The sequence below is a fragment of the Lathyrus oleraceus genome, chromosome 4, assembly GCF_024323335.1.
Source record: "Lathyrus oleraceus cultivar Zhongwan6 chromosome 4, CAAS_Psat_ZW6_1.0, whole genome shotgun sequence".
NCBI classification, from domain to species: domain Eukaryota; kingdom Viridiplantae; phylum Streptophyta; class Magnoliopsida; order Fabales; family Fabaceae; genus Lathyrus; species Lathyrus oleraceus.
In genome coordinates, this window is record NC_066582.1 from 497,234,190 (window position 1) to 497,254,044 (window position 19,855).

At 34.0% G+C, this 19,855-nt stretch overlaps 2 protein-coding genes across 2 annotated transcripts; both read left to right on the forward strand.

The window, feature by feature from the left end:
- LOC127138204 (WAT1-related protein At4g30420) lies at positions 1–1,072 on the forward strand. Its single transcript, XM_051064594.1, has 3 exons — positions 1–528; positions 650–801; positions 916–1,072. The coding sequence occupies exons 1-3, from the start codon at positions 133–135 to the stop codon at positions 1,070–1,072; spliced, it is 705 nt and encodes a 234-aa protein (XP_050920551.1). The 5' UTR covers positions 1–132.
- Positions 1,073–12,389: 11,317 nt separating this feature from the next.
- On the forward strand, positions 12,390–16,624 carry LOC127076762 (WAT1-related protein At4g30420). Its single transcript, XM_051018536.1, has 7 exons — positions 12,390–12,718; positions 12,872–12,940; positions 13,137–13,253; positions 13,348–13,552; positions 15,885–16,043; positions 16,161–16,312; positions 16,427–16,624. Exons 1-7 carry the CDS (start codon positions 12,546–12,548, stop codon positions 16,581–16,583), a joined length of 1,032 nt encoding a protein of 343 aa, XP_050874493.1. The 5' UTR covers positions 12,390–12,545; the 3' UTR covers positions 16,584–16,624.
- Positions 16,625–19,855: the final 3,231 nt, after the last annotated feature.

Here is a 19,855-nt window from a genome sequence, read left to right on the forward strand (position 1 = left end):
TTATTCCAGCTGTCACATTTGTAATAGCAGCCATTGCAGGGTAATAAATAAACTTTAACGTACTTTTGTTATTCATGTCAATATTTAAGGAAATATGTTTCTTTGAATTTGATATTAAATATATATGACAGAATGGAGAGAGTGAATATTCGAAGTTTGAGAACTATAGCTAAAATAGTAGGGACAATTATATGTGTAAGTGGAGCGGTGTCCATTACATTATTGAAGGGTCCAAAGCTACTAAATGCAGAAAACTTACCTTCAGAATCAATCATTGGTTCATCCTTAAAAAGTGAAGAAAAATGGTTGCTTGGATGTCTGTGTCTTCTAGGAAGCATTATTGCTTGGTCAATTTTTCTCATTTTGCAGGTTCCAGCTTATACAAGCCATCCCAATACCTTATCACTAGCAGCATGGATGTGTTTAATGGCAACATTACAATCATTAGCAGTAACATTGTTTTTGGAGCCGGATCTTAATGCTTGGAAGATTATTTCTCTATTTCAATTTGGTTGCATTTTATATTCAGTAAGTTGATTATTTTTCACATTGATACATCAATTCTTGTTTATATAAATGGATACATCACTAGTGACTTTACTAGCAATACATCATCATTATTCTAATTTGTAGTAAACACATTTTGTAGGGAGTTATAGGATCTGGAGTTGCACTTTATCTTCAAGCATGGTGCATTTCAAAGAGAGGGCCTCTTTTCTCTGCAATGTTTAATCCTCTCTTAACATTGATTGTCACTATACTAGCTACCTTATGGCTTCATGAAGAAATATACATTGGAAGGTACAATTATTTAAATTTTGATAACTAATGAAGATTCTTATTATAACTTGACTTATAGTGATCTTAATCAATATTATTAATATAGTTAAATGATTATTCTATTTCATGTGCTAGTTTGATAGGTGCAATTGGAGTCATCATTGGCTTGTATATTGTACTTTGGGGTAAAGCTGAAGATGTAGTTGATCACCCAGAGAAAAATGTTGACAGTGAGTCTTGTGGAAAACCCTATTGTAAAAGTGGTTTGAAAGATCCTCTATTACCCAACTAATAGGCGGTTTGGATAAACAATTTATTCGCAGCTTATTATTATTATTATTATTTTTATATATGCTATATAAATTATTCTTATAAGATACTCTCTCAGTTTTTTATTATAAATTTTTTTAGAAAAAAAAATTGTATAATAATATAAGCCATCTCTCAGTTTTTTATTATACGTTACTTTAGAAAAAAAATTGTATAACAATATAAGCCATTTAACATTACTAATGAATAATTAATGTTATTTTTTCTATTGTATCTTTAAAAATTTATTATTCTCTCTTCTTTCAATTATATAAATTTATTTTTCCTATATTATTAATGAAGGACAATTTTGTAAAAACATTCATAATTTCTCATTTTCATACACCAATAATTATTTTTAATACGTATGAAAAGTTAAAAATGATTTATAATAAAAAACGGAGATAGTATCTTCTACATAGAATTTATCAATGACATTTATTTTTCTAGTATAATTTCTCTAACTCTATCTTTTTATATTTTTTTGTCATTTATTTTCTTTCCTCTCTACTTATTGGATCTTCTCCGGTGATTTGCCTATGTTGGACTAATATAATTCGACTTTCAAATAAAAGATATAAAAATACTTTCAAATCTAAATAATACAAAGAATGGATGACTGCTAACAACCATCCAATCCATAATGTCATTGGAGATATTTCTAACAAAATTGCAACTCAACACCCCCTTAGAAACATGTGAAACTTTATGAGTTTTGTTTCCCATTGAGTCAAAGGAAGTTAATGAAACTCTAATCGATGGACATTGGTTTTTTGAAATGCAAGAAAAGTCAAATCAATTTGAGAAAAGAATATTTGGTAACTTGTTCCCAAAACTTAGGTTAATCAAGTAATTGGAACATGATGGGTCTCTTACAACAAGCTTGAAGATAATGAAAATATTTTAAGGAACAAAGCAAGACTTGTTGCAAAAGGTTTTAATCAACAAAAAGACATGGATTTAGATGAAATTTATGCCTCTATAGGAAGATTAGAAGCCATAAGGATGGTTTTAGCTTTCTCATGCATCATGATTTTCAAACTCTTCCAAATGGGTATAAAGAGTGTGTTTTTGAACGGTGACGTCATGGAGAAAATGTATGTTGATCAACCTCCCGATTTTATAAATCCTTTTTCCCCTAATTATGTTTTCAAACTGAAAAATGCTATTTACGATCCGAAACAAACTCTTAGAATTAAGCATGACCGTCCATGCAAGTTTATGCTTGAAAATAATTTTCAAAAAAAGAAGGTTGATAAAAATCTTTATCAAGAAATTTGAGCTATGACATTTTATAAGTTCAAATTTATATTGATGAATTCATATTCGGTGCTACTAACAAATTCTTGTGTAATAAATTTTACTCAGATGATGTAGACTGAATTCGAGATGTCCATGATGAATGAGCTTTAGTATTTCCCAAGCTTAAGAATCCATCAATCCAAATAAGGCTCATTTATCAATCAAGCCAAGTATTATAAATAAATAATTAAGATATTTTTCAAGGATAAAACATAGTCAATCTCAACTCCAATGAGTACTTCGTGTAACTTGGATAAAAGCGAGAGGAAGGAAATCCAATTGGAGAAATAAAGTATCAAGGTATGATCGAGTCTCTTCTTTACCTTAATACATATCGTCCTAATGTTTCATATGGATCATTGTGCTCTTTTTCAAGCAAATCCCAAATAATCACATCTCAATGCAGTAAAATGCATTATGAAGATATCTCACTAACACACCATAAATTGTTTCATGGCACCCCAAAGGAATGAAATATGACTCAAGTGGACTCTGATTCCAATTTTGTTGGTTGCAAAATCGATAAAATAATTACTAGCGAGATGTGTCACTTATTTGGAACCTCACTTGTCTCCTATCATACCAAGAAAAAGCAAGTGTAGTATTATTCATAGTTAAGGCAGAATATGTTGTTGCATGGTAGTTTTTGTGTGTGTAAATTTTGTGAATGAAACATTAACTTAGTGATTATGGTGTTTATATTGGAGTTGTCCTTATAAATGTGACAACCCTTATGCGCATATAAGGATTTCATGTAACAAGGTTCTTTTATGACCCGAATTCTTGATATTGACGAGCTTCAGTAAGAGATCCAATCGGGCATTGTGCTCTCTAGGTACTTGAACTATTTCAAAGAACTTGAAAATTTTAGCTAAGTTTTGTAATCTCTTAAGGTATTTTACGAGGTGGGCTTCCTTCGTCTGATACTCATTAACTACCTAATTGGTGATTAACTAAGAGTCACTTCGTGCTATGAGATTTGAAATGTCTACCTCTATGGTGAGGTTCATACCTATAATGAGGACTTTATATTCAACTTAAGTATCATTGGATCTAGACTCAAACCTCATGGATTTCACTATAAAGATGCTTCTCATACCTTCCAATATTATCATCTTGACTCCAGTACCTTTAAGGTTTAAGGTGTCATCTATTGATTAAATCCAGACATGTGGGACATCCTTATCCACTAGAGAGCTCAATTTTGTTAGGAAGTCGACCAGAACCTGAGATCTAATTTTTCCTCTTAGTATGCAATTGATATCATATTCTAATAGCACTATTGAAAAGGACACCACCATGCCCTCTAGACCAGGCTTCTTCACAATTTGATGGATCACATCATTCGTTTTTACCACAACATGGTGCCCCTAAATGTAGCAGCTCGACTTCCTTGTCATTATCATAACCACCAATGTTAGTCTTTCGATCTTCTTATTTCTCAACTCTCTTCCCTTGAACAATTTTTTGACGAAGTTGACTGGCTGTTCAATCTTCTCTTTTTATTGTACAAATACAAAGCTCAACTCCTCACCTGTTACTAAAAAATATAAGTATACTAACACACCTTCCTATAGGCATGTTAGTATTGTAAGGGTTTCTAAATATGATTGTTAGCTCCACAAATGCAAATTCCTTCTCGCACTCCCTCATCCATTTAAACTTCTCCTTCTTATTCAATTTGATAAAGAAGTGGAAGGATTTATTGCATACGCAAGAAAGAAATTTTGACAAAGCGGCCAATCACCTTATTAGTTTCTAGGCCTCCTCCATATATTAGGGCTTCTTATATTAATGATGGCTTGTCATTGGTTGGGGTTCACCTCGATTTCCCTTCTAGTTAGCATGAAAAAGCTAAAGTTTAACTCGAATACTAAAGCTTTAGTTTAGACACCCTTCACTGAAAAAGCTAAAGTTTAACTCAAATAATCCTGAATCTGAAGCTACTAGTTGAACCCATAACAATCCACAATTTGGTCTGTTGTCTATTATATCAAACTATTTCCCTAAATTATCTCGACCATTTCATCATCAATATTTTTCCTTTTAATATTTTTACAAAAAAAATTAAAAGTTACTTGAGATAGAAATTGTGATAACCACCTTCCGCTCTCACTATTACTACAACCTCTAATACTATATGAGACTAAATTCATCAATGTCCCTTTTTATTTTGCAACCTCTTAAATTTTTGGATTTGATCACGATCTTCCATAGTTCGAATTGATTGAATGTGCACTCCATCTTTGTATTCTCCTACCACCCTTGATAATTTTAGCTATGTTCCACACTTTTATGCCACTTCTTAATCTCTTTTTCCCAAAAGGGCTTATTCCATCGATAGATGTCAAAGTCATCTAGAGAGTCTCATCACATATTGGACCCTCTAAGGAAGTTTGTTGAATCCTTTGACAAAATTAAAGAGTAGATATACATTTAGCTTGACGTGTTTGAAAATATTTAAATTATCCTAAATCAGTTTTGAGGTTTTGGAGAAGGGGAAGTAAGTTTCGTGAGAGATGGTGTTTTTTCCATGAACTGAGTGGGAATCTGAGCACCACCAAATGAATTGGTAGAAGTTATGGTAATAATATCATATTTTGGTCTATTTGCTTATTCTCACCCCCACATTTCTGTTATTCCGTTATATTTTACTATAGATTTGGGTTTAACTATGTTTATCAATTTGAACCACATTACTTCTAGGTTTTGTTTGTTAGTTGTCACTTGGTTACTTATTTAACTACACCTCCATTTTCCCCATATTTTGACAATTTGGCAGATAAACCATAACGTTTTGGGCTATCGACACGTGACCCATTTCAAAATCATTACTTTTATCTTGTTGTTGTTCGATTCCAGAGGTTGCATATTGTCCCGCCCCCCCTCTCTCTCTGTCTCTTCATTAAAACCTAAACTCTAAACAGATAAAGTTTGAAAAAAGTATTGAAAAAATTGTTGGTGTAAGCCCTAGAGGCCAATACTTTTGGTACTTGTATCGAATTATTTCTTAATAATAAAAGGCTTTTTCTTTATTATGTTTGTTTAATAAAGTCCCTAGAATAGTTAGTCCGTTTAATGTATCAAGTGTGACTTAATAATGAGATCCCATTAAACATAAAGACACTATTCTTAAAGTATCCATAGTCGAGCTTGGTTGTAAAGTGGGATAACATTAAAGCATTAAGAATATTATGTATATAGACTGATGATGACATCTCATGGATCATGGATAAGGAGTTATCAAGTCTTAAACATAGGTATGAATATTAAGAGTAATATTTATACTGGATTGACCCACAATGAGAATACTATATAGAATGTTATGCAAAGTGTCATAAGTTATTCTCATGGTGATAGTGGTGTATACCATCCTTCGACCTGAAACCACTATGGACCCTAGATGTAGAGTCGAGTGCCTTATTGCTGATCAAACGTTGTCCGTAACTGGATGACCATAAAGACAGATGATGGGTACTCCACGAAGCATGCTAAGGGACATAAGTGACCTAGATGGAATTTGCCCATCCTGCGTAACAAGATAAATGTCTACGGGCCCAATATTGAACTGGACAAGGATGACACGGTTTATGCCTTGTGTTCAATATAAACATAAGGGTAAAAGGATAATTATACACATAAGTATTATCACAAAAGGATTTGTCAGATCACATGAAATTTTCGTGTCTTGGGTAACAGTGATGTGTTGCTAGATACCGCTCACTGTTTATTATAGTTGCTAGATACACATAAGTAAATTCAGGTATCTCAGATTCTAATGGGATCAGAGTTTTTCCTTTACCAGAAGTAGGCACAAAATAATTTTTCAGTTCTGTTTGAGCATTGCTTGAAGAAGAAGGGTCTGAGGGATTTTTCAAGAGTTGAGCTTTCTGATTAGAACATCTTTCATTGTAAATTAGACCTATTTCTTGACTATTACTTACTCCGTATGTTATGGAAGCAAGTTTTTTTCTCTCAAGACCAATTATGATAAAATCTTGAATAGTCATTTCATGCTCACTTAGAGATGTATCTGACATTTCCTTTAATTGAGAAATATGAACTTTATCTAAAGATTCAATTTTATGTTGAAGAGACTTTAGTTCTTCTTTCAGAAGATCATTTTTCTTTTTTTTATATTAAAGTTTTCATGTTTGTTGCCTTATCTTGGCAACGAACCATGAGGTATTGAATAAAAGAGATCAAATCAGAACGAGATACATTAGAAAATACCATGTCTTCTTCTTCAGACTCTAAATAAGAAGTTTATTCATATTCTGTGCCAGAGGATATGAGTGCCATCAGTGCCAGATTTGTGTCTCCTTCATCTTTATCTAAACTATCTTCATTATCAAGTTCATCACATGTTGCCATGAGACTCTTATTGAATTTACTTATGAATTTTTCCTTCTATAAGCTTCCTTTCTTTGGTCTGTCTTTCTGCATATCAGGGTAGTCAGCTTTGAAATGAGCAGGCGTCTTGTAGTTGAAGCAATCCTTCTGATCATCTGCTTTGTCTTTGGAATAAGATCGTCTAAAGCCACTTATTTTTCCAGAGAATCTCTTGTTCCTTTTTGTCAGTTGTTGAAACCTCTAGATGATAAAGGCCAACTCCTCATCATTAGAGTCACCATCAGAAACTTCTTCATTAGAAGTTTCTTCTGATTTCTAGAATTTTGAGGATCTAGCGGCTTTACCACAAGATTTTCAGCTACTGACTTCAACGCGAGTGTTTCAGATTTCATCACAGGGTCATCACTATTTAGTTCCATCTCATGGCTCTAAAGGTTGCTAATCATACTTTCAAGGCTCAACGTATTCCGATATTTAGCCTTCTGAATAGATGTAACCTTGGGTTTGTATCTAGCAGGGAGACTTCTTAAAATCTTCTTTACATGGTCAGATGTAGTTTAACTTTTGCTCAAAACCTGAAGGTCTGATACAAGAACTTGAAACTTAGAAAACATGGTTTCAATATCTACATCATCCTTCATTCTGAACAACTTATAATGTTGTACTAGAAGGTTGACCTTAGACTATTTGACTTGTCGGTTCCCTTCATAAGTAGAATAAAAAGACTCAAAGATAGTCTTAGTAGTAGACTTATCAAAGATCTTGATATACTCAGAATGAGGTAGGGATTATATCAGAATGCCTCTAACTCTATGATGTTTTCTATAAATTTTCTTCTGAGCCGGTGTAAGAGTTTTCATATCCTTTACCATTTCAACACCATTAACTTCAATGTTAATGTCATCTTCAAGGATATCCCATAAATCATCATCAAGACCAATGATACAAGTATACATTTTACTTTTCCACCATTCAAACTGAGTGGAGTCACCACTAAATGTAGGTGGTTCACTTGAGTAATGACTTTTATCAGGAGTATTGTAGTCATAGGGTACGCCACCATTATTAGTCAAAGTATTATCAGTAGAGCCAACCATTTAATGTATTTTTCTCTTCAGTATCTTTTATTATACCAACGTGAAGTGTTAAGTACAGGTCGTGATCTGGTGCCAACTAAAGGTGAGAAAAATACACAAGAAGGGCGCAAGGAGGGGGGGGGGGGGAATTGAATTTTATATGTAAATTCTTTTCAACTTCAGAATCTGAACAAGTTCAGATTTTGATATCAGAATGTTAATAGCAGCGAAATAAGTAGAGTTCAAAAGCAAGTGGCAAATCAACACATAAAGTTTATCCTGGTTCATCTCCTAAACTAAAAGTAATCCATTCCCCTTGTCCAACAATATGCTTTCATTATCATCAAACTGATTACAATTTACTCAAGAAAACTAGCAAGAGATTTCAATTTCTCAATCACACTAGAAAGAGACTTCTGCTCAAGCAATCCAGTAAGATACTTCTACTCAAACACACAAGCAAGAGGCTTCACTGCTCAAGCAAACTAGCAAGAGACTTCCTCTACTTTAAACAAAAAGTTTAGTAGAAATATTTACAACTATACTTTGATGAACAATCAGAAGTGTAAAAGTGTTACAACAACCACAATGATTCTTAACACTTAAGATTTCTAAGATATAAAAAGATAAGAAATCTTAAGAGCTTGTGCCTTAAACAGATAAAAATTTAGCTCAAAATGTGTACTTAATACGTTTTGTTAGATTGTTTGACAGTTGTTCACCCTCCTTCAAATCTTTAACTTCCTTTTATAGAGGCAGAAAAAGAGTCGTTAGAAAGTTGCTTGCACATGTGATCTTTAAAAAATAGTAGTTCCAAGAAAGAGACATTGGAAGATGAATCCTGTTAAGATCTTTAACCAATGTGTAATAACATAGTCCACTGATTATTTTTAAAACTACGTATAAACTATACATTGGGGATGACTAGAGAAGTCACATCAGTTTTCCTTGAGCCTTGCACTAAGAGAATCTAGTTGACTTTTTCCATAAGTCTTGTGTTGACAAGATCGGTCTGCTATGTAGGAAGAGTATGGACCAGAATCCGAGGTCTCCATAGTCTGAGTTGTCACTAGAGGCAGGGATACCATAATTAGTTGTTGTTCCTTCATAAGCTGAACTATACAATCAGAGTCATCGGATTCTGATCCTTTAGAATACGAGACATTCAACTTCTCTACATATGCTTTCATCAGGGCCAATTCTGAGTTGAATATTAAACTTATGATCCTACACACTTGAACATACGTTAGTATACCCAATTGTTCTTTAAGTACTTTGTTATCATCAAAACCTAGGGAATATGAACAATTTTGTTCTAACACCCTGAATCCTCGAGATGACGTGGAAGCTGAGTTAGGTGTCTTTAACAGGTGTTGGCTACAAAGAATGCACTTTAACATTAGCAGCAAGAAATTCATCAATGGAAGTGTCATCTTCTGCAACATTCAACAAAGAAAAATGGGCCTTACAATGATGGTTTTAGGAAAACCTTTGGTTGCAATTGAAGCAAATACCCTTGTCTAAAGGATTAGCAATCTCATACATAGACAAGTGACAAAAACAGGGACGTGTTGCCGTAGAAAACAGGCATGGCACCGAAGAATGTGATGTGTCTGTTGCTGGCAAATGGGCAACACCGATAACGTGTGTAATAGTGTTAGATCCCCATGGAGATTGAGGACGTTGTCATACTCCAAATTTGTCCGATATTTTAAATCCATCTGATACATATCCATTTGTCAAGTTTTTCATCAAATAAAGTCAACATAATAATGCATATATGCATTATAGTAAAAAAAGTCAACATAAAGTCAACTTTTTACATGTTGAAGAAATTGACTAAAATTGCATTTTTTTCATTATGCATTTTGAAAAATAAATTCATGATCATTTGATTTATCATCAAAATATCCATTTCAATTTTAATAATCATTTGCATACTAACACAACAAACCTATATCAGCATCAAGTGACTTTTTCCTAATCAAAAGTAATATTAAAAGTTTTTTCTCAACAAACGCAAAAGAAGAGGGCCGTTGGAGTCTAGCATTCTGATGGAAGTCTCGAATGATCGGTCCTGAGGCATACGTCTTCGGCTAGCCGTTCATTCTTTCTTTCGTTTTCTAAAACACTTAATATAAACATGAACTAAAAAGGACCGTTGGAGTCTAGCATTCCAGTGGAACCTTTGAACAACCGATTCTGAGGCATACGTCTCCTTCTTATCGAGCGTTTGATGTCCATCAAACAAATTTCTTAAATACCTCGAATGAAAAATGACCATTGAAGTCTAGCATTCTGGTGGAACCCTGAATGATTGGTCCCGAGGCTTATGTCTCGTTCTCTTCAAGCATTCGTCATTCACTTATAAAATATTCAACCAATCAAAATGTTTTCTCGCCACCGTGCGATGATTATCAAACTCTTTTTTCAAACGAAAAGTATTTCGTCTCGAGAGGATGTAAGACAACGCTTCATCCACTTGAATGTGTGAGTAAGCTAGCGATGTTTCCCGAGAATGTTGATTTATAAATCCATTTTGTCGTGATGTAAATGTTTCATTCTCCACCTGCTTTGAGTAGCAAGCAATGTTGCTCCATCGTTTAAGACAAAATAGCTTTTGCTAAAATTGACAAACAAACAAAATATTTTCTACCCGAAGCTACGAAGCTTTGAGTTCCTTATTGTACCAGAGGATACGTATGAGCGAGACCCACAATCTCGTCAAGCACCCTAATAAAAACTTTTTTGCGACCCCTTTTCTTTTCTTTTTACACTGTTATCACTTGAAGAAAACAATTGGCATATGCTAACATTCAATCCTAAGTTTAACTAAAAGGTTCTTGTTGAGTACAACAAACGTGAGGGATGCTAATACCTTCCCCTTACACAATCGAATCCTGAACGCAAATATGGTTGCGAAGACCGTTTTCTATTAAAAGGTTTTATCAATATTTTCCTATTCCTTCATTGGAATAAATAAAGTTCGGTGACGACTCTGTTCCAACACATTTTCCGCGAGCCTGCGATGCGCTTCGCAGAGGATCATATTTTTCGAGGTACAACAGGCGCGAACGAGACAACTTAGTCAAGTCTAGAATCTTCTCCTCATGAAGTCGAGCCAACCCTATTACTTGCGGTAGCGACGCCAGATGCTGAGCTAAAACCTCCCAACGAATTTATGGTTTGAACCCCGATATAAAGCAAGTTAACAAATCTAGGAGAGAAAGACCCACAATGCGTTTTTCCACAACTTCAAACTCACTCAAGTAAATCAGAACTGTAAAAGATTGCACAAGTTTGAACAACTTACCCTGCACATCGCCGTACGTCGTCGGAGAAAAACGGAGTTCAAGAGCCTGAAGGAGTTGTAATGTGATCCCATGTAATCTTGAGAATAATATTGCATTTTTCTATATATGTGCATTAAAGAATATATGATGGATTATCAATGAAAGTATAACCTTTTCTTACCCCTTAATTCTGAGGCCCTCTCTGTCCTCGAATTCAGAGAACCATTTCCCTACCATTTCTAGAAGTTCCTCATTTGTAAACCTCATTGTCGGCTAACTTCTTGGGCTAACAACTAGCTCTTTTGAGCTTCAGTGTTGATGGATCCAACTTTAACTCTTGGGTTGTCTTGTTGATCCATATCAGCGCGCTTCTAACTTGTTTAGCGAAATAACCCTTATTTTAACCAGAAATAACTTAACCTTGAAGCTTTCTAGCACACCATATCTTGGTTAGCGCGCTTGCTTGCGAGTTTTGATGCCTAACTGAGATTTTCTTGGCCATTTATTACGCATTTCATGCTTAGCGAACTTTAATGATGAGCTATGTCTGATTTTGAAGATTTTTTAATCCTTTTTGTCTGTTTTTGATAAATATACACTTAAAAAATTAATACAAATATATTTATCCTATTTTCCTCATAAATCGAGGGTTTTCTCATTGATTACTTGAAAAAGTAGTAAATAAATCTAAAACGTTGTGTTATTTTAAAAAGGGTTGGAAAGAGTATTATCCAATGTAGGGGTGGCAAAACGGGCTCGACCCGCTGGGCATGCCCGTTTTGCCCGCACTTTTGTGCGGGGCGGACCAAGGATTTAGGCCTTCACCCTCAAATGTGTCTGCCTCGTCCGGCCCCGTTTTTTTCGCGGGCTTTTGCGGGCACGTGTATTTACATAAATTTTTGTATTTTTAGACTTAAAGAGTGCAGTGCCCGCGGACTTTCCCCGCTCCGCCCTCACTTTTTTGCGGGACGGGTCTAAGTTTTAGGCCCGCATCCTCAACTATGACCGCCCCGCCCCATTTTTTTGCGGGCTTTTGTGGAACGGGCCTAAACGGGGCGGGCATGCCCGTTTGCCACCCCTAATCCAATGTATGTGTATTCAAACCAAGTATCAATTATTCATGTACCATTTTACCCCAACAATCATCAATCATACCCTTCTCACTTTTTCACTGATCTTTCTCATAGAGTTGTCAGCAAATGTACAATCCATGTGCATATTTTTATGACCACTCAATTATATCTCTGAACGGATATACATAGCACAACAGTACAACAACCATATGCAATATTTTGTTTTGGTATGCATTAATTTTAACCGGGGGTGTGAACAAGCACTGTGTATTAGTAAAATGTGAAAGAGTAGGAGTATATAATAATAAGTTTCTACTTCTTTTCGTTTTGGTGGAAAGCAAAGATTGGCATGTTTCAACATGAAGTACTATCTCCCAATAATGGTTATGGTTTTGATACAGTTTATATATTCAGGTATGACTCTTTGGAATAGAGTGGCCCTTGTGGAGGGTATGAGCCCAAGGGTATTTGTGGTATATCGTCATGCTTTTGCAACCATTTTTCTTGCTCCCAATGCTTATTTATCATCAAGGTATACTTTATAATTCTCTATTATTATTACTATTATTACTATTATTATTATTATTATTACTATTATTATTATTATTATTTGCTCTATCTTAATTATTTTCTTATCTCAAATGTATTAATGAATTGTTATGTCTCTTTCATTCTTTTTTGACAGGAGAGACTCTACCTCATGTTCCTTAAATTTAAGGAGTTTTTGCTTGATATTCATCACCTCACTAATTGGGTTTGTTTTCATTCTCTAAATTTGAAATTATTAAATATTTTTATTGAAATAATTCTTATATATAGGACACATTTTGATATTCGTAATTTTTATATTTTTTTATATTTAGTGTGTGAATTTTGTCTCTAAATATTTCACTTCCAGCAATTGTTAAGTTGTGAGATTGATTTGTATATTTCGCTCTTTTATGTTGCAGAATTACGTTGAATCAAAATTTATTTTATGAGGGTCTATATTTAACGTCTTCTTCAATTACAAGTGCCATGACCAATCTTGTTCCAGCAATCACATTTGTAATAGCAGCCTTTGCGGGGTAATTAATAAATTCAATGTATTTTTTTATTATTTAAATTCAGGTACAATCCAAGAAGATGTGTTATTTTAATTTGAAATAAAATATATTACAGAATGGAGAGAGTGAACATTCGAAGCTTAAGAACTATAGCTAAAATATTTGGGACAATAATATGTGTTAGTGGAGCAGTGTCCAATACATTGTTGAAGGGTCCAAAACTACTAAATTCTTCTTTAGAAGGTGATGCAAATTGGTTGCTTGGATGTTTGTTTCTTTTTGGAAGCATGGTTGCATGGTCAGCTTTTCTCATTTTACAGGTATTTTATTTTCAATTATGCTATTTGAATATTTTTATCCAAATATCAAATATTTTTATTTTTAGAAATAAATTATATGATTGGGACTATAAGAGATACATCAACCCTTATATCATCAAAGTAGAAAAACTTACTCGCTTTCTTTAAAGGATCAAATCCAAATTATAAAGAGAGCTTTATAATCTTTCTTCTTCAATTCTTTGTGTGTGGCATTTTCTTTATCTGTCGCGTTTTCTGCAAGCAGCGTCACTCCCTCCTTTACAAAATCCAAAAGATCTTGACAACAGAAAATAATATTCGCCTGCTTGCATCGATTCTCATAATTTTGATTCTTTAGAATTTGGAGTCTCGTCGGAAAATATATGTTTGGATGATTCATCGCACTAAGCTTCCCAAGAATCACACAGTCAGTGCTCTGATACCAATGTTGGGGAGTCTGGGAGTGTCGGGAACACCAATGAAACTAATGCTCCAAGACCACAAGAAAGCGAGACACCACATCTCAATCCAAAACCTTAAGGTTTTGAGTGAGTATATGGTGTGTCCATCATAAAGTTGTCTTACTAATAAAGACAGTCCCCAAAGTTAAAAAATGCTCCCTCGTGTTAACCGCCCGAATAGCCCCAACAATGATATCTGAGTCGATGGTTCAATTAAGAAACTATCTCCTTGTATCGAAAGTCTTCTTGACAATGTGGTGGTCGGACGACGCGTTACGTTGTAGTGCCTGCAACGGTGATACAAGTGTATGTGGATGAAAGAGCTTCTGCTTGAGAAGTATCATAGTGGATAGACTCATACTTGAGGGGGGTATTGAGAATAACAAGTGTGAGTAGTGCGGGGAAGTCCCACATTAATTAGAAATGTGGATACTTGAACATTTATAAGTGGGAGAACCATAACATTAAAGTTTTAGGCGAGTATGTAGTGTGTCTCTCACAAATGTATTTTGCTCATAAAGACAGTTCCCAAAGTAAAAAATGCTCCATCGTGTTGATCCCCCGAATAGCCCCAAAAGTGGTATCATGAGCCTTTGGTTTAAGTGAAGAGACTGACTCACTTGTATCAAAAGTATCCCCACATGATCGTGGATAGAGTGTCCAGCTGAAGAGTGTCAACGACGATACAAGTGTATGGGATAAAAAAAGAGCTTCCGCTTGAGGGGGGTATTATGGATAGACTCACACTTGAGGGGGAGTGTGAGAATAATAAGTGTGAGTAATGCGGGGAAGTCCCGCATTGGTTAGAAATGTGGAGACTTGGACATTTATAAGTGGGAGAATCCACACACCTATCACCTTAAGATTTTGAGTGAGTATGTGGTGTGTCTCTCACAAAAATGTATTACTCTTAAAGAAAAGTTCCAAAATAAAAATACTCTCTCACGTTGACCTCCCGAATTGACGCTAATAATTTCTCCCTTTGTGAGTCTTTTCTATAAGAAAAGCATATCTTGACCATCCAATTGATTGAAACCCACTCCATTAAGTATATCCTATTGCATCTCCTTACAGAAAATATATATTCAAAGAATGTTTTATCCTTTTTTTACCCCTTCTAACAAGGTTTTATTCTTATTTATGGCTATTATTCTATTATTCATTCTTCTAATATTGTTCTCGGAATCCGCTTTCTTATATAACCCATACCTTTGATGAAGGAGGTTTAGACAAAACGAATACTCATTAATAATCATCAATGCGGATGCTGGTAGGTTGTGTGATTTGGAAACATATTGAAAACATGCTGACATTATACTTTGATTGTTAATAAATGCGTATCAGAGTGTGATGACTTCACGCCCCAAATCAATCTAGGGGTGCCTCACTAATTAGGCAAGGGGCGAGATACCCCGTGTTAAGTCCTATTTCAGAAGGATCTATTCGGGATGTACACAATTCCTCGAGCGTGATATCTAAATGAATAGGCGTTTAAGGGCGGAGTCTTTTATTTCGCCATATCCTAGGATGACCTATCCTAGATGTACAATTATCATTTGAAAGAACTTGGTGTTTGAGTCTCGTTCTTTGCGCCAATTATGTCTGAATTTGATCAAATCCAAATTTTAAGATGTTATTAAAGTGTATTGATTCAAATCTTTATCATTTATATTAACGCATCAAATTTAATAGCAATAAACGTGAAGTAGTGTATAGGAAAAAAACTATCGTTTAATTTATTATAGAATATGAGAAACATTTATAATAAGTGTGATATCTCACCTTAGAGAGGCATGTTTTGTAATGATATCAAAATACAAATATTATCACCGTATATGTTCACTTGTACCTTTCTTATTGTATGAAACCTTACTCACTTATACCATCCACAGGTTCCAGCTTATGCAAGCCATCCTAATTCTTTATCACTAGCAGCATGGATGTGTTTAATGGCAACATTACAATCATTAGCAGTAACATTGTTTTTGGATCCAAATCTTAATGCATGGAAGATTATTTCTCTATTTCAATTTGGTTGCATTTTATATTCAGTAAGTTGATTTTCACATTGATACATCAATTCTTGTTTATATAAATGGATACATCACTAGTGACTTTACTAGGAATACATCATCATTATTCTAATTTGTAGTAAACACATTTTGTAGGGAGTTATAGGATCTGGAGTTGCACTTTATCTTCAAGCATGGTGCATTTCAAAGAGAGGGCCTCTTTTCTCTGCAATGTTTAATCCTCTTTTAACATTGATTGTCACTATACTAGCTACCTTATGGCTCCATGAAGAAATATATATTGGAAGGTACAAGTATTTAAATTCGGATAACTAATGAAGATTCTTATTATAACTTGACTTATAGTGATTTTAATCAATATTACTAACTTAATTAAATCATCATGCTACTTCATGTGCTAGTTTGATAGGTGCAATTGGAGTCATCATTGGCTTGTACATTGTACTTTGGGGTAAAGCTAAAGATGTAGTTGATCTTCAAGAGAAAATTGTTGACAATGAGTCTTGTGGAAAAACCTATTTGAAAAGTGGATTGAAAGACCCTCTATTACCTAACTAAAAAACCGTTTTGATAAATAACTTATTTGCACTTTATTATTATGATTAAATGTATGTAAGTAGTTTATAATATCAGTTTATTTGAAATGCACTGGCAGTGTAAAGATATTTTACACTGTCAGTTAATCACAATCATTCATTTTTTAGAAAAGTTTGACTTTTTCTATAATCACATGTAAAGTAATCCAAACGGATGATTGTGTTGTATTGACAGTGTAAATTTTTTTACACTGACAGTGCATAACAATTAATCTCTTATAATATAAATAAAATATTTAAATCATTTTTCTAGATGATATAAGTTATTCTCATAAACGATATTGTAAAACTTATAAATGTCATTTATTTTTCTGGTGCAATCTCTCTAACTCTATCTCTTTATTTGTTTGTGATCTATTTTCTTTCCTCTCAACTTATTCTCTCTTATTTGTTGCTTTATATTTGTTGGACTAATATAAATCGATTTCTAACTAAAATATTTAAAAATATTTTTGATTTCTGAATAACACAATTCACCCCTTCTTATATTTGGAGTCATTTGATCATAAGTAACATCATGAGAAAATAGTGCTTTCAAATGATTCATTAAACAAAACTCGCATCCTTTAATGGAGCAGGGTATGCTTCGTGGAAAGATAAGTTAAAAATATTTAGGGAGAAGATGAATTTTGATATTTAGATATCTGTAAAAGAAAAAGGGGGATCCTTTTGTTCCCACACATAAAGTTGACGATGTTGGGGTAAATAAAGAGGAAGATCATGAACAAGTTGATGTAACTTCACATTTCTATTATCATGATTATTTTAAAATTTCAAGAAATTAAATAACTATACAAGTAAATTAAATAATCATGTCTCCACCTCTAAAAATCTATCGGAAGAAATATAAAGTCTTAAAAAGAGACAAAATGTTTTAATTATAAACTTTTTTTCTTCTCAAGAAGTCTTAGAGAAAATATCTCTTGAAGATAAAGAAAAAGAAAAAGACCAATAAATAAATCAAGAGAAAGATCAAAGTCAAATTGAAGAGATTAAAAATGAAGAAACAAAATGTCAGGATCTTTCAAAGGAATGGATGACTGCTAAAAACCATTCAATCCAAAATATCACTGGAGATATTTCTAAGCAAGTTACAACTCAACACTCTCTTAGAAACATGTGAAACTTTATGGATTTTGTTTCCTAATTGAGTCAAAAGAAGTTCATGAAACTCTCATCAACAAACATGGATCTCTTGATATGTAAGAAAAGTTAAATCAATTTGAGAGAAAAAACTTATGTGAACTTTCTCCCAAAGTTTTAATTAATCAAGTAAATAAAACTGGATGGGTCTTTCGTAACAAGCTTGAAGAGGATGGAAATCACTACGCCAAATAAGGGAAAAGAGGGCGCTTTTTTTGGCCTATAACAGCGCTTTAAAGCGCCCTCTAATCTGGCGCTGGCTATAGGTAAAGACAGCGTTTTTTTTCCTGGTGAAAGCGCTTTCTAAAGTGGCTCTTTAAGCCCTTTAAGGGCCACTTTAGAGGGCGCTTTTTAAAGAAATCGCCCTCTAAAGTGGAAACTTTTAAGGGTTTAGAGGGCGCTTTTACTGGAAAGCGCCCTCTAAAGTGGAAACTTTTAAGGGTTTAGAGGGCGCTTTTACTGGAAAGCGCCCTCTAAAGTGGAAATTTAAAGGGTTTAGAGGGCGCTTATTTTGGAAAGCGCCCTCTAAAGTGGGTGGTTATTTAAATTTTTTTTTTAAAAAGCGCTATATTTTTTTATTTATTTTAGACAACCTGTATATTGAAGCAGTACACCTAAAACTGTATAATTTGAAGCCCTTTTTCACACATTGCATTCAACAAGCCTTATATACAACAATCCATACATATACAACAATCCACTGATATATAATCGTTTAACTTCTAAAGATTCTAAATATACAACCAATTCATAACTTAAAAAGAAATAAAACTAAGTAGCAAAAGCATCTCTGAGATGTATGTTTTTTTTGCTAGCCGCAGTCTTCTTAGCAACAACCTCTTTTTGTTCAATATCAATAGCATGAACCTAAAATATCATAAAATTAGTTAGGTGAAGTATAAGATCAAGAATTAACATTTTTTATGCATAAATATCATATAATTGTGTTTATACCTTTTACCTGTAATAAAGTCATTTTACCTGTAATAAAGAAAACAATTAAAATCATTTGACCTGTACCTTTTTCACTATGTTCTCTTTCTTTTCTTGGTTGGAATATGTTCTACATCTTTTTGGTCTCATATGTTCGATTGGGAAGAACATTATCCTCAGGAAGCATATCTTTCAAAAGGGCTAATAACTCTGTGAAACTTTTATCCGACCATCCATTGCCCGCCTTTAAGTTGTACAACTTTAATACCGTAGACAATCTTGTGAATTTAGTGCAACCATCATACAAAGGTTTCTCTGCATCACTTACCAACCTCTCAAACATTTCGGGACAATCCTTAAGATCTCCTTCAAGTGCTTCTGCAATCTCTTCAACTCGATCACAATCGTATGTATCTGCGCCACTATAGTTTGAGGCATAGGTCGTACTATCCTCCGGTTCAACATTCTCGTTACTTTTCTCACCATGCAAATTCCAACATGTATAACTTCGATCAATTCCATGCCTCATTAGATGCGATGTCAACTGAACTGCGTCAACCCGTTTCCCATAATAACAACCCAAGCAATGACATATCATTCTACTGGGGTCTTCGGCGTGCGCAACGGTAAACTTAACGAATTCTGATACCCCATTCTCGTACTCTCTCGACAATCGATTGGAAGACATCCATGTATTATCCATTACTAATTAGAATAAACAAAAAACAATTTCAGAAGAGAAACCAAAAATGGGATGAGACAAAACAATTTCGCTTTATTGAGTTAGTCTCTGTGCAGGGCATTCATGTCTCCAACAACAACCCAAAACCAAAACAATTTTGGTTTATTGAGTTAGTTTCTCAACATTTTCAGATATCTCTGACTTCAATAGCATGAGAATGTATGAACCATGCATTAAGCATTAGTGGTATGCACTAATTTGTAGCATAGTTATATATCATCATATAGTTTTTGCAAAAGATAAACATTGACTAGAAAATATATATGTAGAATTGTATAATGGTCTAACTGAAAGCCAACAGAAGAATAGTCGACTCTAATTTACTCTATCAAATAACATCCATACCTAAACTTCTTAAGTTACTAGCTACGCTATGTATGCTAGAATAAATACACTCATAAGGTGCATAGTGTACC